The sequence below is a fragment of the Talaromyces proteolyticus genome (assembly GCF_021365285.1).
Source record: "Talaromyces proteolyticus strain PMI_201 chromosome Unknown BGW36scaffold_2, whole genome shotgun sequence".
NCBI classification, from domain to species: domain Eukaryota; kingdom Fungi; phylum Ascomycota; class Eurotiomycetes; order Eurotiales; family Trichocomaceae; genus Talaromyces; species Talaromyces proteolyticus.
This window is the reverse complement of record NW_025764278.1, coordinates 137,178-154,575: the sequence shown is the minus strand read 5'-3', so window position 1 is coordinate 154,575 and position 17,398 is coordinate 137,178. Positions and strand designations below refer to the sequence as shown.

Sequence of the window (17,398 nt, the reverse complement as noted above, 5' to 3'; positions counted from 1 at the left end):
ATGTTGTTCGGAAGTCCAGCTCTTGAAAAGTCTGGTCGGCGTCGGGCAGGACTAGGTCATCGCTGGGGTCAATGCCGGGATCAGGAGGGTCGGGGAACTGGCGGTCGATCACAGCCCAGAGGCGCTCCAGTAATGAGCTGCGTCTGCGTGACCTGGAGGTGGAGAATGTGGAATTGGCGAAGTTGTTGTTCTTGTGGTGGTGGTTGCTGTTGTTAGAGCTGGCCAGTTGCGGCAGGACCGCCCCCCACTTGCAGCCTTTGGTTATGCCACCGCCTTTGTGGCCCTGCTCCTCCTTCTTGTTCGTCTTCTTGTTCTGGTTCTTGTTTTTCGCCTGCTGCTGCTCGCTGCTCTGGTTTTTCTTGCCTTGTTTCTTATTTTTGTTGTTTTCGAGTATATACTGCAGGAAACTGGCGATTTGTCGCGATTCATGGCGCCCTCGCCGCGACATGGCGGCAGCACGAACAGCGTAGATCAGGAATTAGGGCAGCTCAAAACTATCAACCAGCGGCCTGCTCGCAGCTGTTGACGGGCCTGCTGCTTTATGAAGCCGCCTGGCTCTTTGTTGTCTGTCGTATCCATCACGTCCATCGTGTCTTTGTACGAGCTATACTTGACGTCTTTCACGGGACGCTGCTTTCTGTTGTTTGCTGCTGCGTCTTTGTGCCTGCCAAGCTTCTGACACATGCCACAGAAATATCTCCGACGTAGCCCTGACCCCTCGCCACTAGCCGCCTGGTAATGGACCAACAGAGACGCTGCGTCGTGTATCTGTCTAGAATCTAGAATCCACAGACAATGGCAACAAATCGAGATTGCAAAACAAGGCATGTGGCGGCCCACAATCACATGTTGGCGGTTGACGTCATCGATACTGCTGCCAGCTAAATTCTCCCAACACCCAGACAGAACTTGCCATCAGTCAATGAGATTATTATTACTGACACTGTTGTTGGCTTGACGGTCCATTGTGCGAATAGTCTTGCGGTTTTAGTTCTCACTGATTGCGGCGAGTATGGCGATCATTGACAGGGCGTTATCCCTGCTTGCCTTTGCTTTCAAGCACCCTCTGGCGTTCGTATACATCGCCTTGCAGGAGATTTTGAGCCTTGTATTCTCGCCCTCCCCTCCGCCACCGACCGATAAGCTTCACCGTCCTAGGATCGCCGTAATTGGTGCTGGACTAACCGGCGTCTCCTCTGCCGCTCACTGTGTCGGCCATGGATTCGATGTCAAGATTTTTGAAGGGAGAGTGAAACAAAAGGGATTAGGCGGTATATGGAGTGTAAGCCTCGCCTCGTACCTAATATGCCTACTATGAAAAGCTGACAGATTGTTAGCGTGTGAACTCGACATCTGCCCTCCAAATCCATTCCATCATGTTTCGCTTTCACCCGTCCGTGAAATGGGATTCTGCCTACCCAAGCCAAAAGAAGATAAAAGAGCAAATAGTCTCAGTTTGGGAACGGTATGGCCTGGAGAAAAAGACCGTGTTCGATACGCCTGTGCAATCGGTGAAGAGGAATTCAGCTGGTCGGTGGATCATCAACGATAATGAGGTGGAACATGGCACTTTTGATGGAATTATTGCAGCTGTGGGATCATGCGGAGATCCACAAATGATACAATTGCCTAGCCACGAAAAGTTCAAAGGCCCAACATTTCATTCTTCAGAGCTTGATGGAAAACAAGTGAAAGGAAAGAAAGTCCTAATTATTGGTGGTGGAGCTAGCGCTATAGAGGCCTTAGAGTATGCTGTGAAGTGCGGAGCTGCAGAAATCGATGTGCTGTCGCGTTCTGACAAATGGGTGATTCCCCGCAATGTCTTTGTTGATATGCTGTTAGCACTCAATATTTTCGGTGGAGAGACCTCACTCTCTTGGATACCAGAGTGGTTTTTAAGAAGGTTCTTTTACAGAGATCTCGACGACATCTCACCCGCCAATAAGGGCTTGTATACAGATACACCAATGGTGAACTCTCAACTTTTCGATCAAATCCGTGCTGGAAAAGCCAGATGGCTTCGAGGAGACATAATCTCCGCAGAGGAAGATGGTATTTTATTCAACCACCGGGCTAAAGGAGTACCAAAGGGTGGACCAGGTCATGAATCGCAAGTCAGGGGAGATGTCATCATTATGGCAACTGGCTACAAACGACCTTCAATTTCGTTTCTTCCAGACCAAGTGTTTGAACAGCGTTACGCGCCGCCAAACTGGTATCTCCAGGTTTTTCCACCTCAAGATCCCAGCATCTGTGCCACGAATAGCACCTACTTAAATGCTATCGGAACTGTCGGCAACTACCACATTGGCATATATACGCGGCTCTTGCTTATGTTCCTCGTTGATCCTTTGACGCGTCCCCAAGAACCATTGATGAAACTCTGGATCGACCTGACGAGGTTTCTAAAGAAATTTGCGCCTACGAAAGCGTTTGACTTTTTCACTTACGCTGAGCTCATATATTGGTATTGCTTCGTGAGCATCATCAATCCATTTCGATGGAAGTGGGTGCCATTTATTTTCTTTGGCATGTTCCGCGGCTTGCCTGCAACAGTCGTTGAACAGGAGGACCGTTTTCGCGAACTGAATGGAAAGGCTGAGTGAAAGGACCTTGCAGATCAAGATTTGGCTCTCATTATACAGAGTGACTTTAAAATTCCGTTCTTACTATGACAAGCCCAGCCTTTTATCCTACTATCATACTTCAACTTGAGATATGACTAGAATGGTATTTCATACTCTAGCACCTGACACCCCGCCTCTGTTTCCCCTGAACATCAGTTGTCTTTGTTGGCTTCTCGATCAAGCCGTGGACCGCCATTTCCGTAAGCCAGCAGATAATCAATCAGAATCGAGCGAGGATTCACTTATCTAATTTCAAGTGTCCATCGTTTAGAAGAGTCATGAAATGTTTGCTCATATGGGTGACTACTGAATATTCTTTAGGGTGCCGTGATAAATGTGTTGTACACTAAGATGATAAAAGTTTTTAATACAGTTTTAAGATTTTCTACCTATCTTTCATCTGCATATACACCAATTTATTTCAGAATAATTTAGGTTTTTGGAGGGGCCAACCGTAGATAATACAAAGAGTTGAAATATTATTAGTATTGATATGGGGAGGGCTCCTATACCTCATCCACTTTTGTCATGCTATATTCAAACTTCTGTCGCCATACTTCACCTATGATTTATCTTGGGTAGGCTTCCGGACGCGATATGGCTCGCATAGCCTAAGAAGCGAAAATGAGTCTCTGCTATCCAAACCAGTACTATCATTTAAGTCAGCTGGTTGAACTCGCAAATAAATAATTTAATACTGATTTCCTTTAATTATATGTCGAATAGCATCACGCAATAACGTTTTCCACACCTAAATCCAACCCCACACTATGGGCTGTGCATGCAGCGCCACTCCCAGACCTAGTCTAATTTGGAATACAATTCACAGTCGAACCGCTGAGAAATGGAAAGAGATAGAAACTACACATGTATGCTTATTAAACTAAGAAATTATTATCATCCATTCGAGTACAAGTCTTTAGCAATACGGATCTTGAAAGCAATATGATCTGCGTGGCCTCCGTTCGTCCATTGGCTACTGAGATCCATCCTAACGCGAGTACCACTTAATCAATAGCAAAGAAAAGAAACCAGAAACAAAAACGAACTCAAGAACCAAGGAAATATATAAACTATGTTTAATAACATTGGCGCTGCAAGCTTTTGATAGTCTAAATCATTTCTATTCGCTATTCAGGATTTCATCTCAACATTGCAGATAGGCCAGCTATCATTAGCCAACTCATAGAGAACAACCGTAATCAACATATAATTATTTAGGATGAGATCTCTAAGGAAATGATGGATTATAAAACAACACAGTGGACAAATTTCTTCTGACGCCGAGGTAAAAGCAAGAGCTGGGTAACTGTATTTAGAAGCTCGCGTGCACCTTCGCTCGTGTCAATCGACAACTCCAGATAGGAGACTCCGCCAATCTTCTTACAAAGCTGCCTGCCTTGCTGAAGACTTTCGGGTTCCTGCAACGTCCTGGTGTCACTTTGGGAAGGCTCACTACACCCGACGAGGATGATAGGAACACCTCTCAACAAGTCAAGAACTTGACCAATCCACTTTGAGGTTTGTGAGTTAGTATTCTTTTTAAAAAAATATATATATTAATCATCGTGCGTGAATTTAGTGACACACCTTTTTCTCAACGCTCTCTATGGACTCTGGTGAATTGGTAGCAAAACAAATGATGGCTATTTCAGAGACGGCGTATGAGGAGGAAAGTGGGGGCTGATACGAATCATCCCGCGAGGTCCCATCCGAGAGGGATAAATGAAGCTCAATATCTTTGCCGTCTGCGTGAATATTGACGAGTTCTTTATTCTTATGTGCGGGGTGACGATGGCGGCTATCCTCGCAAGTATATTCAGAAAATATGTTCAGCAGACATGCAGGGCTAGAGATAGGGTCACCAAAGACGGTGAGTTTCCGACAAAGTTTTTTTCCTCGTAACATGCTATTGGTTGCAGATCTTTCTCATTCAATGTGCAAAATTAAATCTGTGAGCTTTTTTTTCTTTTGCGGGTTGGCAATTGACACAAGGAGATATGTCAGCTTCCAAAGTCAGTTCTTTAGGACAATACGTCGATCCGCTACTTAAAGTGGGTAGGAGGCTATCAAAGTCTATTTTAAGAACATTATCTTCCTAGACCTCAGTCTATAGGAAGATATGGCGACTGTGTAATCGAATTATAGAATAACACCTTCATAGTACGAAGAAATTGAGGATGGTAAAAAATCATAGAGTATTTCATATTTTGGAATTGAAATACACTTTTACAAAGAAAATGTATTTTAATGAAGAGGGATGTTGAATTGTTTGAAGACCAATATAGTTCAAAAGCTACGTTCTCTGAGAAAAGGAAAATTTTCAAGCCCTGTTCAAAACTTTTAAACCTCAAGCCAATAAGAATGGTATATATCTATAGATATAGGCATCGCTATTAATACATTCTAGACATTAAATATTATAGTTCATGCATATGCCCAGGAATTTCGATATACAGTTTGCAATAGTATTCTCGATCTCTATTTCTGCGGCTGTTGCAAGTGTCATTCATATGCGTCGCTCACATCGTCTGGATGATTTTCGGCCATCTCTAGGCGATCGTCTCCTCTTCTTCGTCCTCCGACCTGTCGTCCTTCTTTATATTAAACCTGAGATAGCGGTACATGTTCCGTAACAAACAATATAACCAGAAAATGTTGAGAGCCTGCAAGGCTGCCAATAGTGCAAAGGTGATGATGTTTGAAATCCAGCATTTGTATTGTTCTGTCTCCCAGTTAAGTTCGTAGGGTCCAACGGTTTGAAACTCATAAAAAAGGGAGAGAATAATCCGTATGTTGAGATAATTTCGAAGATAGACCCAAGCACTGATTGAAGTGGCGTAGAAGGGTATGACTAGGGGACTATCAATGTAATGGAGAGATTTGGAGGTCTAGATAAATGAACAGTTAGATCGGTCCTAATAGCTCTTTCTCTGCTAAAGAAAGAAACGAATTGGCGGACAAAAACTTACAGCAAGAATCAAGTCACTGATATCATGAGTGAGATAAACAGCAATACCGATGTGCGTAAAGTGAAACCGATAGCTAAGACCAATGAGTGCAACGGTGACAATATGATGAGCCACAAGCTCTCTGAAATCTTTGCGTGGTTTCTCTAAACCAAGCAGCATAACAATCGCTTGTTGAGTCCAATATGCTGCTTGGAATAAGTAATAGAATTTGAACCACGCGGACAGGGTTCTATGTGGAAATAATTCGTACATCCCTCTCATGTTGAAGTACCACACTGGCGTTTGTCGCATAACATACAGTCCAACTGGTCCCATAATTGCAAAGTAAATTGCCGTGTACATCTGTTCCATAAACCGTGCTTGCTTTGCACGTGAGTTTATACCGTAGAAGCGAGCTAAGGGTCGTAGTAGTTCTTGCATGATGAATTCCCGAGTAAAGGACAATAATATAGTGTAAAAAGCCACAAATGCAATATCCCATGGCCCTTTTCCATATTGGGTAGGCAATACGGCCCCTGAGAGCGAGTCGACATTTGGCGTTTGTTTGTAGGATAGAAAGATGAGGTGGTGAATAACGTTGTCTTCGGTTGGATTGGAAGTATAGAAAAAAAGAATAGCGAGCAGTAAAACTGATGGAATTGTCCAGGTATGTTTCACAGCATATTGTTTCCAATGGTGCAACTGCGACCTGGACTTGTTGCGTCTCTTGTGCAAGCTCTTCGGACGCTCGGTCGTCGTAGACGACGTATTGGTCGGAGATTTCAGAGGCGTTTTCTGACCTAATAAGCTAGATTGCCTCAACCGTGTCGTCCCATGACCTCGCATAGAAGCATCACTCAACTGATACCTGGATGCAGCCATCGTCCGGAATTGCGCATGGCGATGACGGACAAGGGCTTTGGAAACTAATTTATAGCTGGCGCTCGGAAGTATCGTGGAGATTGCTGTATTACTAGTGAACGACATAAGAGTAGCTTGAGAAGATGCAATTGACAACAAAAGACCCAATTCGTCCATGTAGACGAGGCGACTCCAGGGGATAAGTCTTGTATAGGCCTTCCCAACGGGGTTAGTCTGTCGAGATATATGGGGCTGCACTGGTATGCTAGACCTTATATAGCATAATTATGGAGCCTTGTGTTGTACTAGTCCTAAAGGGGTAAGTATGGGGTATCTCGCAAGCCTCGCAAGATCAAGCTTATCCGAGAAGATGCGAGTCGATACACTATTCACTATACTCTATACACAATATACTATAGTATATCTGCGCCAGGGTGTATAAATCTTGACATGAGCCAGAATACATCATGAAGTATCTCTTCCAACAATACTTGCGCCAAATTTTACCCTTTTTGCAGTTCGAAAGGATCACAACACCGACGTTGAGGCTCATCGTGGAGGGAAACGTTAATATTGCGCCCTGAACGATTGATTACTGAATTAAACAGAAGAACTCAAACACTGGACACATTGGCCGCTTTGTATTATGTGTCTACTGGCAGATGCTCAAAATATGAGAATAGCATGAACAACGCCATACCTATAAGTACCGGCATAATTCAACTTAAGAAGTCGTCATTTGCAACTACAATTCATATTTCGCCTATTCCTTCAGAAGTACCACAACATTTTTTATTTGTGACAAAACAGAAACCCCCAAACCCTGCTCAAGGTAGCCTTGTGCAAACGCTATCAAATGATAAAATTCTTGTTTGTTGTAAACGACAATAATAAATTACGCAACCTCATATGTTGTAGTGATTTTAATTCCCTCGCTGGCCCGCCTCGCATCAAGACTTCCACTATCACTGCTGTCACTTCTTCTCCTTCCCAGCCCAAAAATAAAATTCTTGGAGTCTTCGTGATTATTCTGGGAGGATTCGACGCGCTGCATACCGATACATGTAGTAACTGAGCGCCCATTGTTGACGGGAGGTTCGAAGATGAGAAGCTCGCTGTCGCGCTTGGAAAGTCGAGCAAAAAGTGTGTAAATAGGCGGCAGATTAACAACTATAGTTGCGATGAACTAGAAAAGTTTATCAGCATATTAATATATATTGATATACATGTTTCGGCAACTGAAAGGAATTTAGAAACAAATAAACGTACACCTTCGCGTATGGCCCACGCAGCACCAGTGCTAACGTTAGCGATATCATTGACTGATATCGCCCACCGGAGGCTAGAAGCGATAATGATAAATACCCCAGAAGATAATAACAAGCTAAGGCCAATTTTCCTAATCAGTCCGTTAGTATATATTAATATTTAGTAAAGAGTGGTTGGCATACTTGGAGAAAGAAATATTTGTTCTGTTGACAATAGGAAAAGGAACAACGAGGAGAATGGCGTCGGTCAGAATGTTAATTGGCCCAATCAAGTAATAGTTGAGTAAATCGTTTGTACATTGCCCTACGTTGGTGAATTTCTTAGCTTGGTATTCCGATTTTTCCAAATCCAAGGACGATACTCACGACCTGGATTCGGGTATATTTGCCAGTTACCCTGAATTGGTCGACATTCCAGGCAGAATGCTAAGATAATTGCAATATAACTAAGGCCGACAAAAATTGCATTCCACTTAACAACCTTTTGTTGCCAAAGTCCGAGCCTAATATATGGTCAACTGAAGCCCTTTATTTCAAGTGATAGATGAGCCTCACGTTATGCGGTTGAAAAGAACCAACGTGCAGGCTTTGAGGGCCCATATTAGACTCATGTACACGAACCAAGCTGCGTAGTAGCATTTGGCACCGTATACAAATCGGGCGTACTCCTCCGGCATAAATGTCAATTTGTATCGCTCCGAATCAGAAATACCAATATTCACTCCATTATTGAGAACCTGATTCATTAGGACAACCTGACTCTGTTTGAAACGATTAGAAAAGCAAAAGAATGTTACATTTCAAATCTGCCACAGCTTCCTTGGGTGGAGTATTCTATGTAAATGGGGAGGAAACTAACAACCCAGAGCAAAATGCAGAGAATTGCAAAATAGTCATCGAGTTTCCATCCTCTAAAACCCACTATCTTCGTCCTTGCAAAGATTCGTATTATAATAACGACAATGGAAATTGAAAATTCGATAAAGGCTTCAACCAGAAACCGATGTTTGTCAATGGACACTGCGCTTTGGATGTCGACCATTCTTGCACACCATGCCCAGCTGGACCTGCCAGCCTTAAAACAGGTCAGCTTCTCCCCGAGTCATGAATCGTGCTGAACGTTTGAAGAACTGTGGAAATCTGGAGATGATAAATATGGGGTAAGGCCCAGACAGGCCTTCAAGTAGGCGCGCTGAACCTCTATATATGATGGGGCCCCATCAGCGAGTATGACGGGATGAGCACAATTAGGATTGCTAAAGCTCCACAGTGGCTTTCAGCTAGAAATAATAATGATGTTTAGTAGAATCCCTGGACCCTAGACGAGCAAGCTAAGACATGCATTGCTCCGACAAGTTGCACTGCTAGTGTTACGCTGTCTCTCCGCCCCCAAATTGGGCTTTCGGCAAAGGATCTCCGGGGTCATTATTCTAGTCGATCTGGGATTAGATATGTATCATCATACAACGCTCTAACTGGGCACAAACTCCGTAGTCTGTAGTCAGTGACTACTAGTCACTGCGTGGTGACTTGGTTAATTTACCCACGGACCTAGAGTTCAGTTTTTCTATGCTGTTACAATAATACTTGCTTTCGTATGGCGCATGTCACCTTCCTAAGTCCATTGCTTTTGATCTTCAGAGAGTGATGTAGTTATGTAAAGAGCAGCAGGATTACTTGAAAATCAATCCCTAGTGCATGTTTTACTTCCCGACATCTAGGATGAGGCACAAATAGAGACAACGAACACCGCACCAAAAAGCAAGGCCACCAGGACTTAAAACAATAATCACCGACAGCGCGTTCCAACTAATTCCATGTCAAGTGCCAACTGCCTCTTGCACGATATGGATAGTTTTCAAATGAAAAAGTCGTGCACAGAAAATACCAGCACCAAATATGAAGCTGAATTGCAAATCACCGATTCTTTTTGTTTATTTCTCCTCGTCTATGATGCTTAGTGAAATTAGTGAAGTAAGATTTTAAAAATAAAAATACGAATTTCCAATCAAAGTCGCCAGAATCGCTCTGTAACGCACCTCTTGGGGCGGCTGACAAGATCGTTACGGGCTTTTCCCGTTTATGACTAGGGATAACGAGGGGGCCAAAACTTCAAATCCACGTCCCATTTTTGGCAACTCTTAGGCTTGAGCTTTGAAGTAATTGGCTTCCTTGTGTTTAAATGACGGTGTCAGTTTATATGATAAATACGCGCAGATTATAATGATTAATATCGGTGAAGACATTGGCAATTTGACTTGTGTGCAACATTTTGAATCATGAAGGTGCATTAATCCTATTTCATGCTATTTCACTGATGAGTCCGGGGTTGTTTTAATCTCTTCGGGAATGTCCTGCGATCATATTTCGTTACACAAGTGAAAAGGCGGCGAACGAACTTGATAATCGACATTATGATACGGAAGTCATACTATATAAGATGACGCTACCCGTATTTTGGTAACAGCTGAAGCACACTACGCAGCCCTCTTTACTTATTAGTATCATATCATACCTCTAAAAAAAATATCAGGCCCTCCCAATGTGACGATAATTCAATACGGGCGTTAGGATAATGGCGATTCAGTAAATACAATTTTTTGATTAATTTGACAGGAACCTTGATTTTCATTATCTAAGGAATCACTTTTTGACATCATAAGGAGAGCGAGTTACCTACAGTATTGATTATCTCAAGCCCCAATAAAGTAGCATATTTATAGATGAGGAATTCAATGCGATTAACTGGATATTCTAGCGTATGAAATTTCGCTGAATTCTTTAGCAGTTTTTCAATGTAGCCCGGGAACTGGGTCGTGATTATTGAATTAGGTTGCTATGATGGTAATTCTTGGAGAAAGATGATGAATTGTAGTAGACAGGTCATTAAGTCAAGATGTTCTTGATATCATGAAATCTAAACACGAATAATGTCTCACCATGAACGCCAACAATGCAAGAATCAATCGCTCGGCAAAACCCAGGTCGTAACACTGCTGGCTGGAATATTTCCACTCCATGTTGCACCACTGGACAGATCCGCAGTTACATAGATATCGTTACCAAATCTATTCTCAATGACCACCGTCCGTGACCCATCCGGGTTTAGACTTGCCACACTCTGAATTCCGTTCCCATTGGGGTAGGTATAACTCCCATTCCCCTGCAATACGCGTGCACCAGGTGGCATAAACTTGCTGAATTGCGCAATCATGTAGTACGATATACTGAGTGTGTAATTCGCATTGGCGTTTGTGGTCACTAATCCGTTACATGAGTCACAACCGCCAATAAGATGTGGACCGGCGTCTTGGTTTGCGCCTAATGTCCACGCAGTCACGCCGTTTGCCCAGTTCTGGAGAGGTCCCATGGTAAATTGTACGGCTTGCGTCCAGTTCAGGCTCTCAGAAGTCCAACATTCAGTCATGTACTGTTCCACATCTGGATTCTGGTTGTGGAATTCAGTGAGGACGGTCCAATTGGCTGGAGAGGCATAGCAATGCCATGCAACAGCCTTAACATACTGTCCTGCATAGTTGACTACATCTTGGGGGTAGTATGCGCTATCTGTGTATGTGTTAGTATCCGACGAGCCGGATAAAAGAAGACACACAAACCGGTATTATCATCGAATGCCCAGACACTCGTCTCCAAACCAGCCTTTTTTAAAGCTGGTGCAACATAATCACCAATCAGATGGGCAGATTCATTGGAATAAACGTACATGGTCGGATACCCGGATTTGCTGTTCAAGGGCTCGTTTTGGATTGTAATCGCATCGATATCCACACCGAAATTTTGGTATGCCTGGATATACTTAACAAAGTACTGGGCAAACGCATTGCTGTAACCTGTACTACCAACTCCCCCACTAGTGAGAAAGCCATCATTTAAATTGTTATTGGTCGTGTTGCCATCAAGCGCTCCATTCAACTTCATCCAGCCTGGCGCACTCCACGACGAACCCACTATTCTAAGACTGGGATTGAGACTCTTCATTTGGGATAGAAGCTGTGCCATCGCAGTCCCTTGACTTCCAAGCGCAAACCCTGACAAGCTTTCATCCACTTTGCCGTCGTTATCATCATATGTATAGGCCGTCGACGATAGATCGCTTGACCCGATGGTGTGTCTCATCAACGAAAAACTAGCTCCTGCATCGGTCATCAATTCTTTTAACAGATTTTTCAACGTCGCGTTCGATTGGGTACTGAACGAGCTAACCGTGGCATCGGTTACCGTTGCGCCGAAGCCTGCGATAGTTTGCTTATAACCAGACTCTGTGTCATCGATACTCAAGTTCCAGGTTCGCGCAGAACCCGGGTTACCGTGGCCCCGAATAGGGGCGGTGATGCTATCAAGTTGATATGTTTTTTCATCCGAGCAGTACGCGGAGGCGTTTTTCTTGGTGTGACCTAGTCCAAGGCCGAGACCGACACCCAATGCGATCGCCAATATGATAATGACGACGATGGCCACCAATGTAATCGCCCATCGGAGTCTTTGCAAAGGCCGGAGGACGGGGTGTCTTTGTATTGTCTTTGCCAGCGACGCCGGCGGCCACTTGTGAGAGGGTTTCATTATGCGGGATCACATAACGTATCGCTTTGAATTTCGCAAGGAATATGGTATTCCCCCCTCCCCCAAAGAAGACAAGAAAAAACACAAAGCGAAAAGCGTCTCTCAGATGGGAGCGAAGGTGGTGATGAAAATCAGGAAACGAGTATCTGGCGGATGGAAATGCCTCGGCGCTAATGCAAGATAGTTATCAGTAGGCAGCCCCATTCTTTTTCGGCCTAGATAAATCACACCATGCTGATCATGTAGATCATCATTATTCTTGGCCGAAAGAACCGAGAACGAAAATACCCTGCACCTCCAGCTTAGATGCGGGATAATTCTTTGACTTCTTTTTCACAGCAGGCCGGTCTAGTTTCAATGTTCAATTTCTCTCCTGGGCACCCATTATTATTGTGTTTTGTTGTGTCTGCAGTCGGATGTAACACAGCTAGCTTATCATCCATCCTGTAAGCCTAATACAAAATTGGCAATCGTGCCCCTTGATCTTCCGGATATCACTGGCCGGTAATTTCTGGGCGTCGGTTGGTGACTCAATCCGCCTTCTCCGTTTTCTGGAACGTCCGTAGTTGTGAATATCTTCAATCCCCTCTCACGCTCGATGCTTGGTGGAAGTTTCTGGTCGATTCTCCCTTCCCAGGAATTTAGCAGTTAGAATTCTTTAATGGTAAAAATATGATCGGGAATCCATATAATAAGAAGCAAAATTGAAAGCACAATAGACCAGACTGCAAAAAAATGGCGAGTTCATGATATATGCTAACTGTATCGCTGCGTTTGTGTATACTCCCATCGGGAAGACAAATGCCCACGCAGACATGTAGAACTCTGCATTGCGCTCACTACCTGATTGGGTAAAAATCGTGTATACGATTCCAGCAGACACGAGTGATCACCAGAATGTCGTATATCCCCAGGACAATAGGACGGCGAATTGGCTTGTCGCAGAGAGTCCTGAAGCAACGTCCGCAGTTAAAAAGATTCCGGAATGGGATTCGGCAAAGGTCCCCTTTTTCACCGCTTATCCTAAGATCAGCAATGCAAAAAGTCCTTGCTCAAAGGGCCGCAGAGAACTATGTCTTCATAAACGTGGTCGATAGCGGAAAGGCTTTGTTGAAAAGGCGTGATTGAAAGACATCATCCACGGATACAGCCAAGGGCAAACCTACACCAACTTGTGCAAAGTTACTGCGAGAATGGCCGTGCCATGTGGGATTCAGAACCATTGTGATGAAAAGCTCCATAGGGCACCATATAATCGAGAAGGCTGTCTCGTAGTTTGATCGCCCTCCCCATTGACGTGGGGATTGGTGATTGCAAATAATCATGCGATAACTTTCTCATTCCAACATAGTCTATAGTCTTATTGGGATGATTAAGCTTTTTCTTGCCAATGAATGAGGCTTTCACAGACATGGTGTCGTGCAAGTATGGTATCGTGTAGATCTGGGGATGCCTGGAGGCCTCGACTTTCGATTCGCCGCAACGTGAGAGTGGCATTATACACCATAGTTCCCAATAACTCTTTATGGTTTCACCGATGGTATCAAGTAAGGACCACTCAGAAACATTGAGAGAACCATTTGGGGCTCGGCCTGGTACTGAGGACCACATGTGTTTGATGACCTCGAGGTCAGTCCATACTAATAGACCGATCGGTGAAACACAGGTTTAGAACATTACACCCCAGAAACCTCCCACTTCGCAAGTGATACCCATATTTTAGATTTAGATTTTATGATCCAGGGTATTTCAATAGCTCGCGTTCGTTTCTGTACATCGCTCTCTTCAATGTATCCTTGGAGCTTTAAATAACATGTAGAGTGAAGAAAAGAAAGCGTCATACACAAACTCGATCCACGAAAATACAAAATGCGTACGGACAATCTTGTTTGAAATCCCCTCTGATACTGAAAATCACGTTCCTTGGTTCTTAAACGAGCAAGTTATGCGCTCTCGTTTACAGTCTTCCTCACGTCTCCAATTAGAATAACCTTTAGTCTCGTCCGATCTAGAAACCTCGCCTCATCTTCCTCGATCTCTTTTTTGGCCTCGGGGGTGCCTATCTTAGCATAGAAACGGTTCATATGCTCTTGATCTTTAAATGTGACGATAGTTAAAGCGTCATATTCGAAGTCCTGATCGTCACCCAAGACCACCGTGGCAGGGGCCGGAATCGCTTCACCGCGAGCAAGGTAGAACCGCTGATGACTAAGGAAAAAGTCTTCACCTGCTAGTCGTTGTAGAATTGGGACGTGATTATTCTCGTAGTGGTTTTGGAATTCTGTTGGGGTGGTGTCGGGTTTCCGGTATGCGATGACAAGGCCGTGGATCGGCATAGTGAAGTTGGCCTGTAAAGATGGCACAATCTTAATTTCCCTATATGACTGTCAGGAAAGCAGATAGATTGAGAGGATGTTCTCGTCATTTTATACCCTCGCTCGTCTTTACAATGGGTACTCATTGAAAAATTAGAACGAAATAACAGAGAGATTCGGCGATCCTGATTGGCAGGCTCGTATAAGTGTGAGTCATCCGGCCAATAGCCAGGCCGGATGGAGTTGGTTGGTTGACAATGATTACTTGCTCTCTTTAGCATTGCAGTGTTGGTTGAGAGATTATTCCCAAGTAGAGCATATAATAACTGGCTATCGCGTAAATTCTATTGTATTTTGCATATTCACAATGCACACGCATCAATTGATGTAGCCGTACCATTCAATTGATCTTAATATTGTTTTATTACTATATTCAGGTTTAACCACTGTACCCAGCCCCTAGGCTATGTCTCAGGTTGGCGCGTCACCCTTACTTTCAATTGACTGTATGAACTGGAAGTACATATATACAAGAATGCATACATGAATAAAATACGCGATATTTTAAAAGCATTATAGAAATTTGTAGGGAAGTTTCTTTTGGTGTTCTGAAGAGTGCATGACTAATCCTACTCCGCACTCATCGATAACTTCCCCGATTTCTTTTTGTTGATCGGGACTCTCCAATCCCATAACTTTTAGTTTTTGAATCTCTACACCCAAAAGGCCAAGTTTTGTCAATAATCAGCAGTAAATTTTAATGGAGTCCTCTTTTATGTTAAGTTTCTTCATTTATTGTCTGACGGCCTTGCCCATTTCGACAGGACAGTTGCAGTTCCTCAGATCCAATTGGGACTGATACAAAATGGCTGTGCCACGCGAGGCAGCAGCTGCCTTTGCATACACAGAACCGCAGATTGTTACGGTTCTCAACCAAGCTGGGTTTTTATTAGCGCTTAACCTCGTCAACGCCTGTCTTGACAAATTCCTGTACTGTGGTTTGGTTGGTCAGCTACTTATTGGTATTCTCTGGGGCACCCCCGGCGCAAAATGGCTTGATCAGGAGACAGAAACAGTCATACAGCAACTCGGCTATCTGGGTCTGATCATGTTGGTTTACGAAGGTGAGTTTACGTTGCGTCCTGCTGGAAAGGTTCTTTGCTCATATAAGCAGGTGGCTTGTCAACATCGGTTAAATTGCTGAGACGAAACCTTCTTGTTTCCGTGGCTGTCGCGGTTACTGGGATTGGCGTACCAATCGGTTTATCGTTTGCCCTCAAGAAACTAGGGACAACAAGCTCTCTTCAAGTTTTTGCAGCTGGCATGGCACTTAGCGCAACTAGTTTGGGAACCACCTTTACTATCCTATCAACTACACAGCTTTTAGCTACACGGCTTGGCACTGTAACAACTAGTGCGGCAATGCTAGACGATGTCGTTGGTCTCATAATGATCCAAGTAATCTCGAACCTTGGTGAGAATGAAAATTCCTTCAAAATTGTGACAGTCATTCGGCCGATCTTTGTCTCGATCGGATTTGCCATTGGTATCTACCTTCTGTGGAAATTTGTCCTGAAAACTGGCCTAAATCGATATCTACTTTCGAAGAATAAAGTCCCGGAATTCTTGCGTACTATGCCCTGTGCATTTATCGTACAAACGGCTGTTCTAGTTGGGATCGTCTCTGCTGCCACATATGCAGGAACATCAACCTTTTTTGCTGCTTACATTGCCGGAATCATCACCTCCTCATTTGACGAGTTGGTAGGTGAGTCCAAAGAGTCAGTTATAAAGGCGTCGGGTGCCGCCCGTTCAACTACTGGTGCGGTTCATAACCAAGCTAGAAGTCCCATAGAAGGGAATGTGCATCAGCAAAGTGCCTCCATCTATGGGGAAGGATCATCAAGTACTTGTCCTCCAGAGCGGCAGACCTCACCCAGTGAAGTACATACGGGTGAAATAGTCTATAAGACATATTACAAACAACCTGTCAACCGAATCCTTGTTCCCATGTTTTTTGTAAGCGTTCTTCCTCAATTCCTGAACACCGAGCTAATATACCCAGGCATCGATTGGTTTTGCGATTCCCATCGCAAAAATGTTCCAAGGAAGCATCGTCTGGAGAGGCCTCGTTTATGCTATTATGATGATCTTTGGAAAAGCGGTGACTGGTCTATGGCTTGTTAGATTTTCACAAAGCCAACCTCTTGGTGCCGCCGGTCTTAAATCGATTTTTTATTTTATCCCTTTTTCCACCACTCAAAGTTCAAAAAACAAAAAAGGGGACAAGCCGCTTCCATCCGGGACTCAAAGTTCAGAAATTCGACAACAAGGTGACACTAACACCGGGACAAATGATGAGAATGCTAAAGCTTCCATCTCAAACACCGACACACACCCAGCAAGTCGGATCGTGTCTCGGCCTGTTGTATCTATTCCTACTAAACCTAGATCTTTATACCCACCGTCCATTCTCGGGCTAGCAATGGTCGCACGAGGAGAGATTGGCTATCTCATTGCTTCACTTGCGGAGGGGCAGGGTATTTTCTCCGCCGGACCTTCTGGAGAAGCTTCGGAAATATATTTGATCGTCATCTGGGCCATATCGATTTGTACATTGGTAGGTCCAATTTGCGTGGGAATTATTGTCAAACGAGTGAGGAAGCTGCAACGCCTAAGGGAGGTTTCGGGTGGAACGGATCCCCTGGGGGCTTGGGGTATATAATTCTAGTCACCGGTCAGTGATAATAGGTATTTAGAACCTTTGAATGTAGATACCTCACCAATAAATTGAT

General features: G+C 44.0%; 7 protein-coding genes across 7 annotated transcripts; 2 read left to right on the top strand and 5 right to left on the bottom strand.

The window, feature by feature from the left end:
- Positions 1-1,012: 1,012 nt before the first annotated feature.
- BGW36DRAFT_393523 (flavin-binding monooxygenase-like protein) lies at positions 1,013-2,606 on the top strand (the record flags this gene model as incomplete). The annotated part of the gene is made up of 2 exons (XM_046217820.1): positions 1,013-1,282; positions 1,338-2,606. 2 exons carry the CDS (start codon positions 1,013-1,015, stop codon positions 2,604-2,606), a joined length of 1,539 nt encoding a protein of 512 aa, XP_046076091.1.
- An 891-nt stretch (positions 2,607-3,497) lies between these two features.
- BGW36DRAFT_312011 (uncharacterized protein) lies at positions 3,498-4,634 on the bottom strand. The gene is made up of 2 exons (XM_046212495.1): positions 4,218-4,634; positions 3,498-4,141 (listed from the first exon to the last, which is right to left on the bottom strand). The coding sequence occupies exons 1-2, from the start codon at positions 4,533-4,535 to the stop codon at positions 3,875-3,877; spliced, it is 585 nt and encodes a 194-aa protein (XP_046076090.1). The 5' UTR covers positions 4,536-4,634; the 3' UTR covers positions 3,498-3,874.
- Positions 4,635-5,179: 545 nt separating this feature from the next.
- Positions 5,180-6,473, bottom strand: BGW36DRAFT_333664 (TLC domain-containing protein; the record flags this gene model as incomplete). Its single annotated transcript, XM_046212881.1, has 2 exons — positions 5,600-6,473; positions 5,180-5,518 (listed from the first exon to the last, which is right to left on the bottom strand). Exons 1-2 carry the CDS (start codon positions 6,458-6,460, stop codon positions 5,180-5,182), a joined length of 1,200 nt encoding a protein of 399 aa, XP_046076089.1. The 5' UTR covers positions 6,461-6,473.
- Positions 6,474-6,843: 370 nt separating this feature from the next.
- BGW36DRAFT_457422 (uncharacterized protein) lies at positions 6,844-8,453 on the bottom strand (the record flags this gene model as incomplete). Its single annotated transcript, XM_046221970.1, has 5 exons — positions 6,844-7,625; positions 7,709-7,838; positions 7,891-8,011; positions 8,074-8,210; positions 8,263-8,453. 5 exons carry the CDS (start codon positions 8,451-8,453, stop codon positions 7,335-7,337), a joined length of 870 nt encoding a protein of 289 aa, XP_046076088.1. The 3' UTR covers positions 6,844-7,334.
- Positions 8,454-10,669: 2,216 nt separating this feature from the next.
- BGW36DRAFT_354503 (glycoside hydrolase superfamily) lies at positions 10,670-12,288 on the bottom strand (the record flags this gene model as incomplete). Its single annotated transcript, XM_046213530.1, has 2 exons — positions 10,670-11,274; positions 11,325-12,288. The coding sequence occupies 2 exons, from the start codon at positions 12,286-12,288 to the stop codon at positions 10,670-10,672; spliced, it is 1,569 nt and encodes a 522-aa protein (XP_046076087.1).
- A 1,692-nt stretch (positions 12,289-13,980) lies between these two features.
- BGW36DRAFT_368770 (EthD domain-containing protein) lies at positions 13,981-14,732 on the bottom strand. The gene has a single exon (XM_046215027.1). The coding sequence runs from the start codon at positions 14,622-14,624 to the stop codon at positions 14,232-14,234; it is 393 nt and encodes a 130-aa protein (XP_046076086.1). The 5' UTR covers positions 14,625-14,732; the 3' UTR covers positions 13,981-14,231.
- Positions 14,733-15,304: 572 nt separating this feature from the next.
- BGW36DRAFT_403545 (Sodium/hydrogen exchanger family-domain-containing protein) lies at positions 15,305-17,328 on the top strand (the record flags this gene model as incomplete). The annotated part of the gene is made up of 3 exons (XM_046218902.1): positions 15,305-15,727; positions 15,778-16,622; positions 16,669-17,328. Exons 1-3 carry the CDS (start codon positions 15,469-15,471, stop codon positions 17,326-17,328), a joined length of 1,764 nt encoding a protein of 587 aa, XP_046076085.1. The 5' UTR covers positions 15,305-15,468.
- Positions 17,329-17,398: the final 70 nt, after the last annotated feature.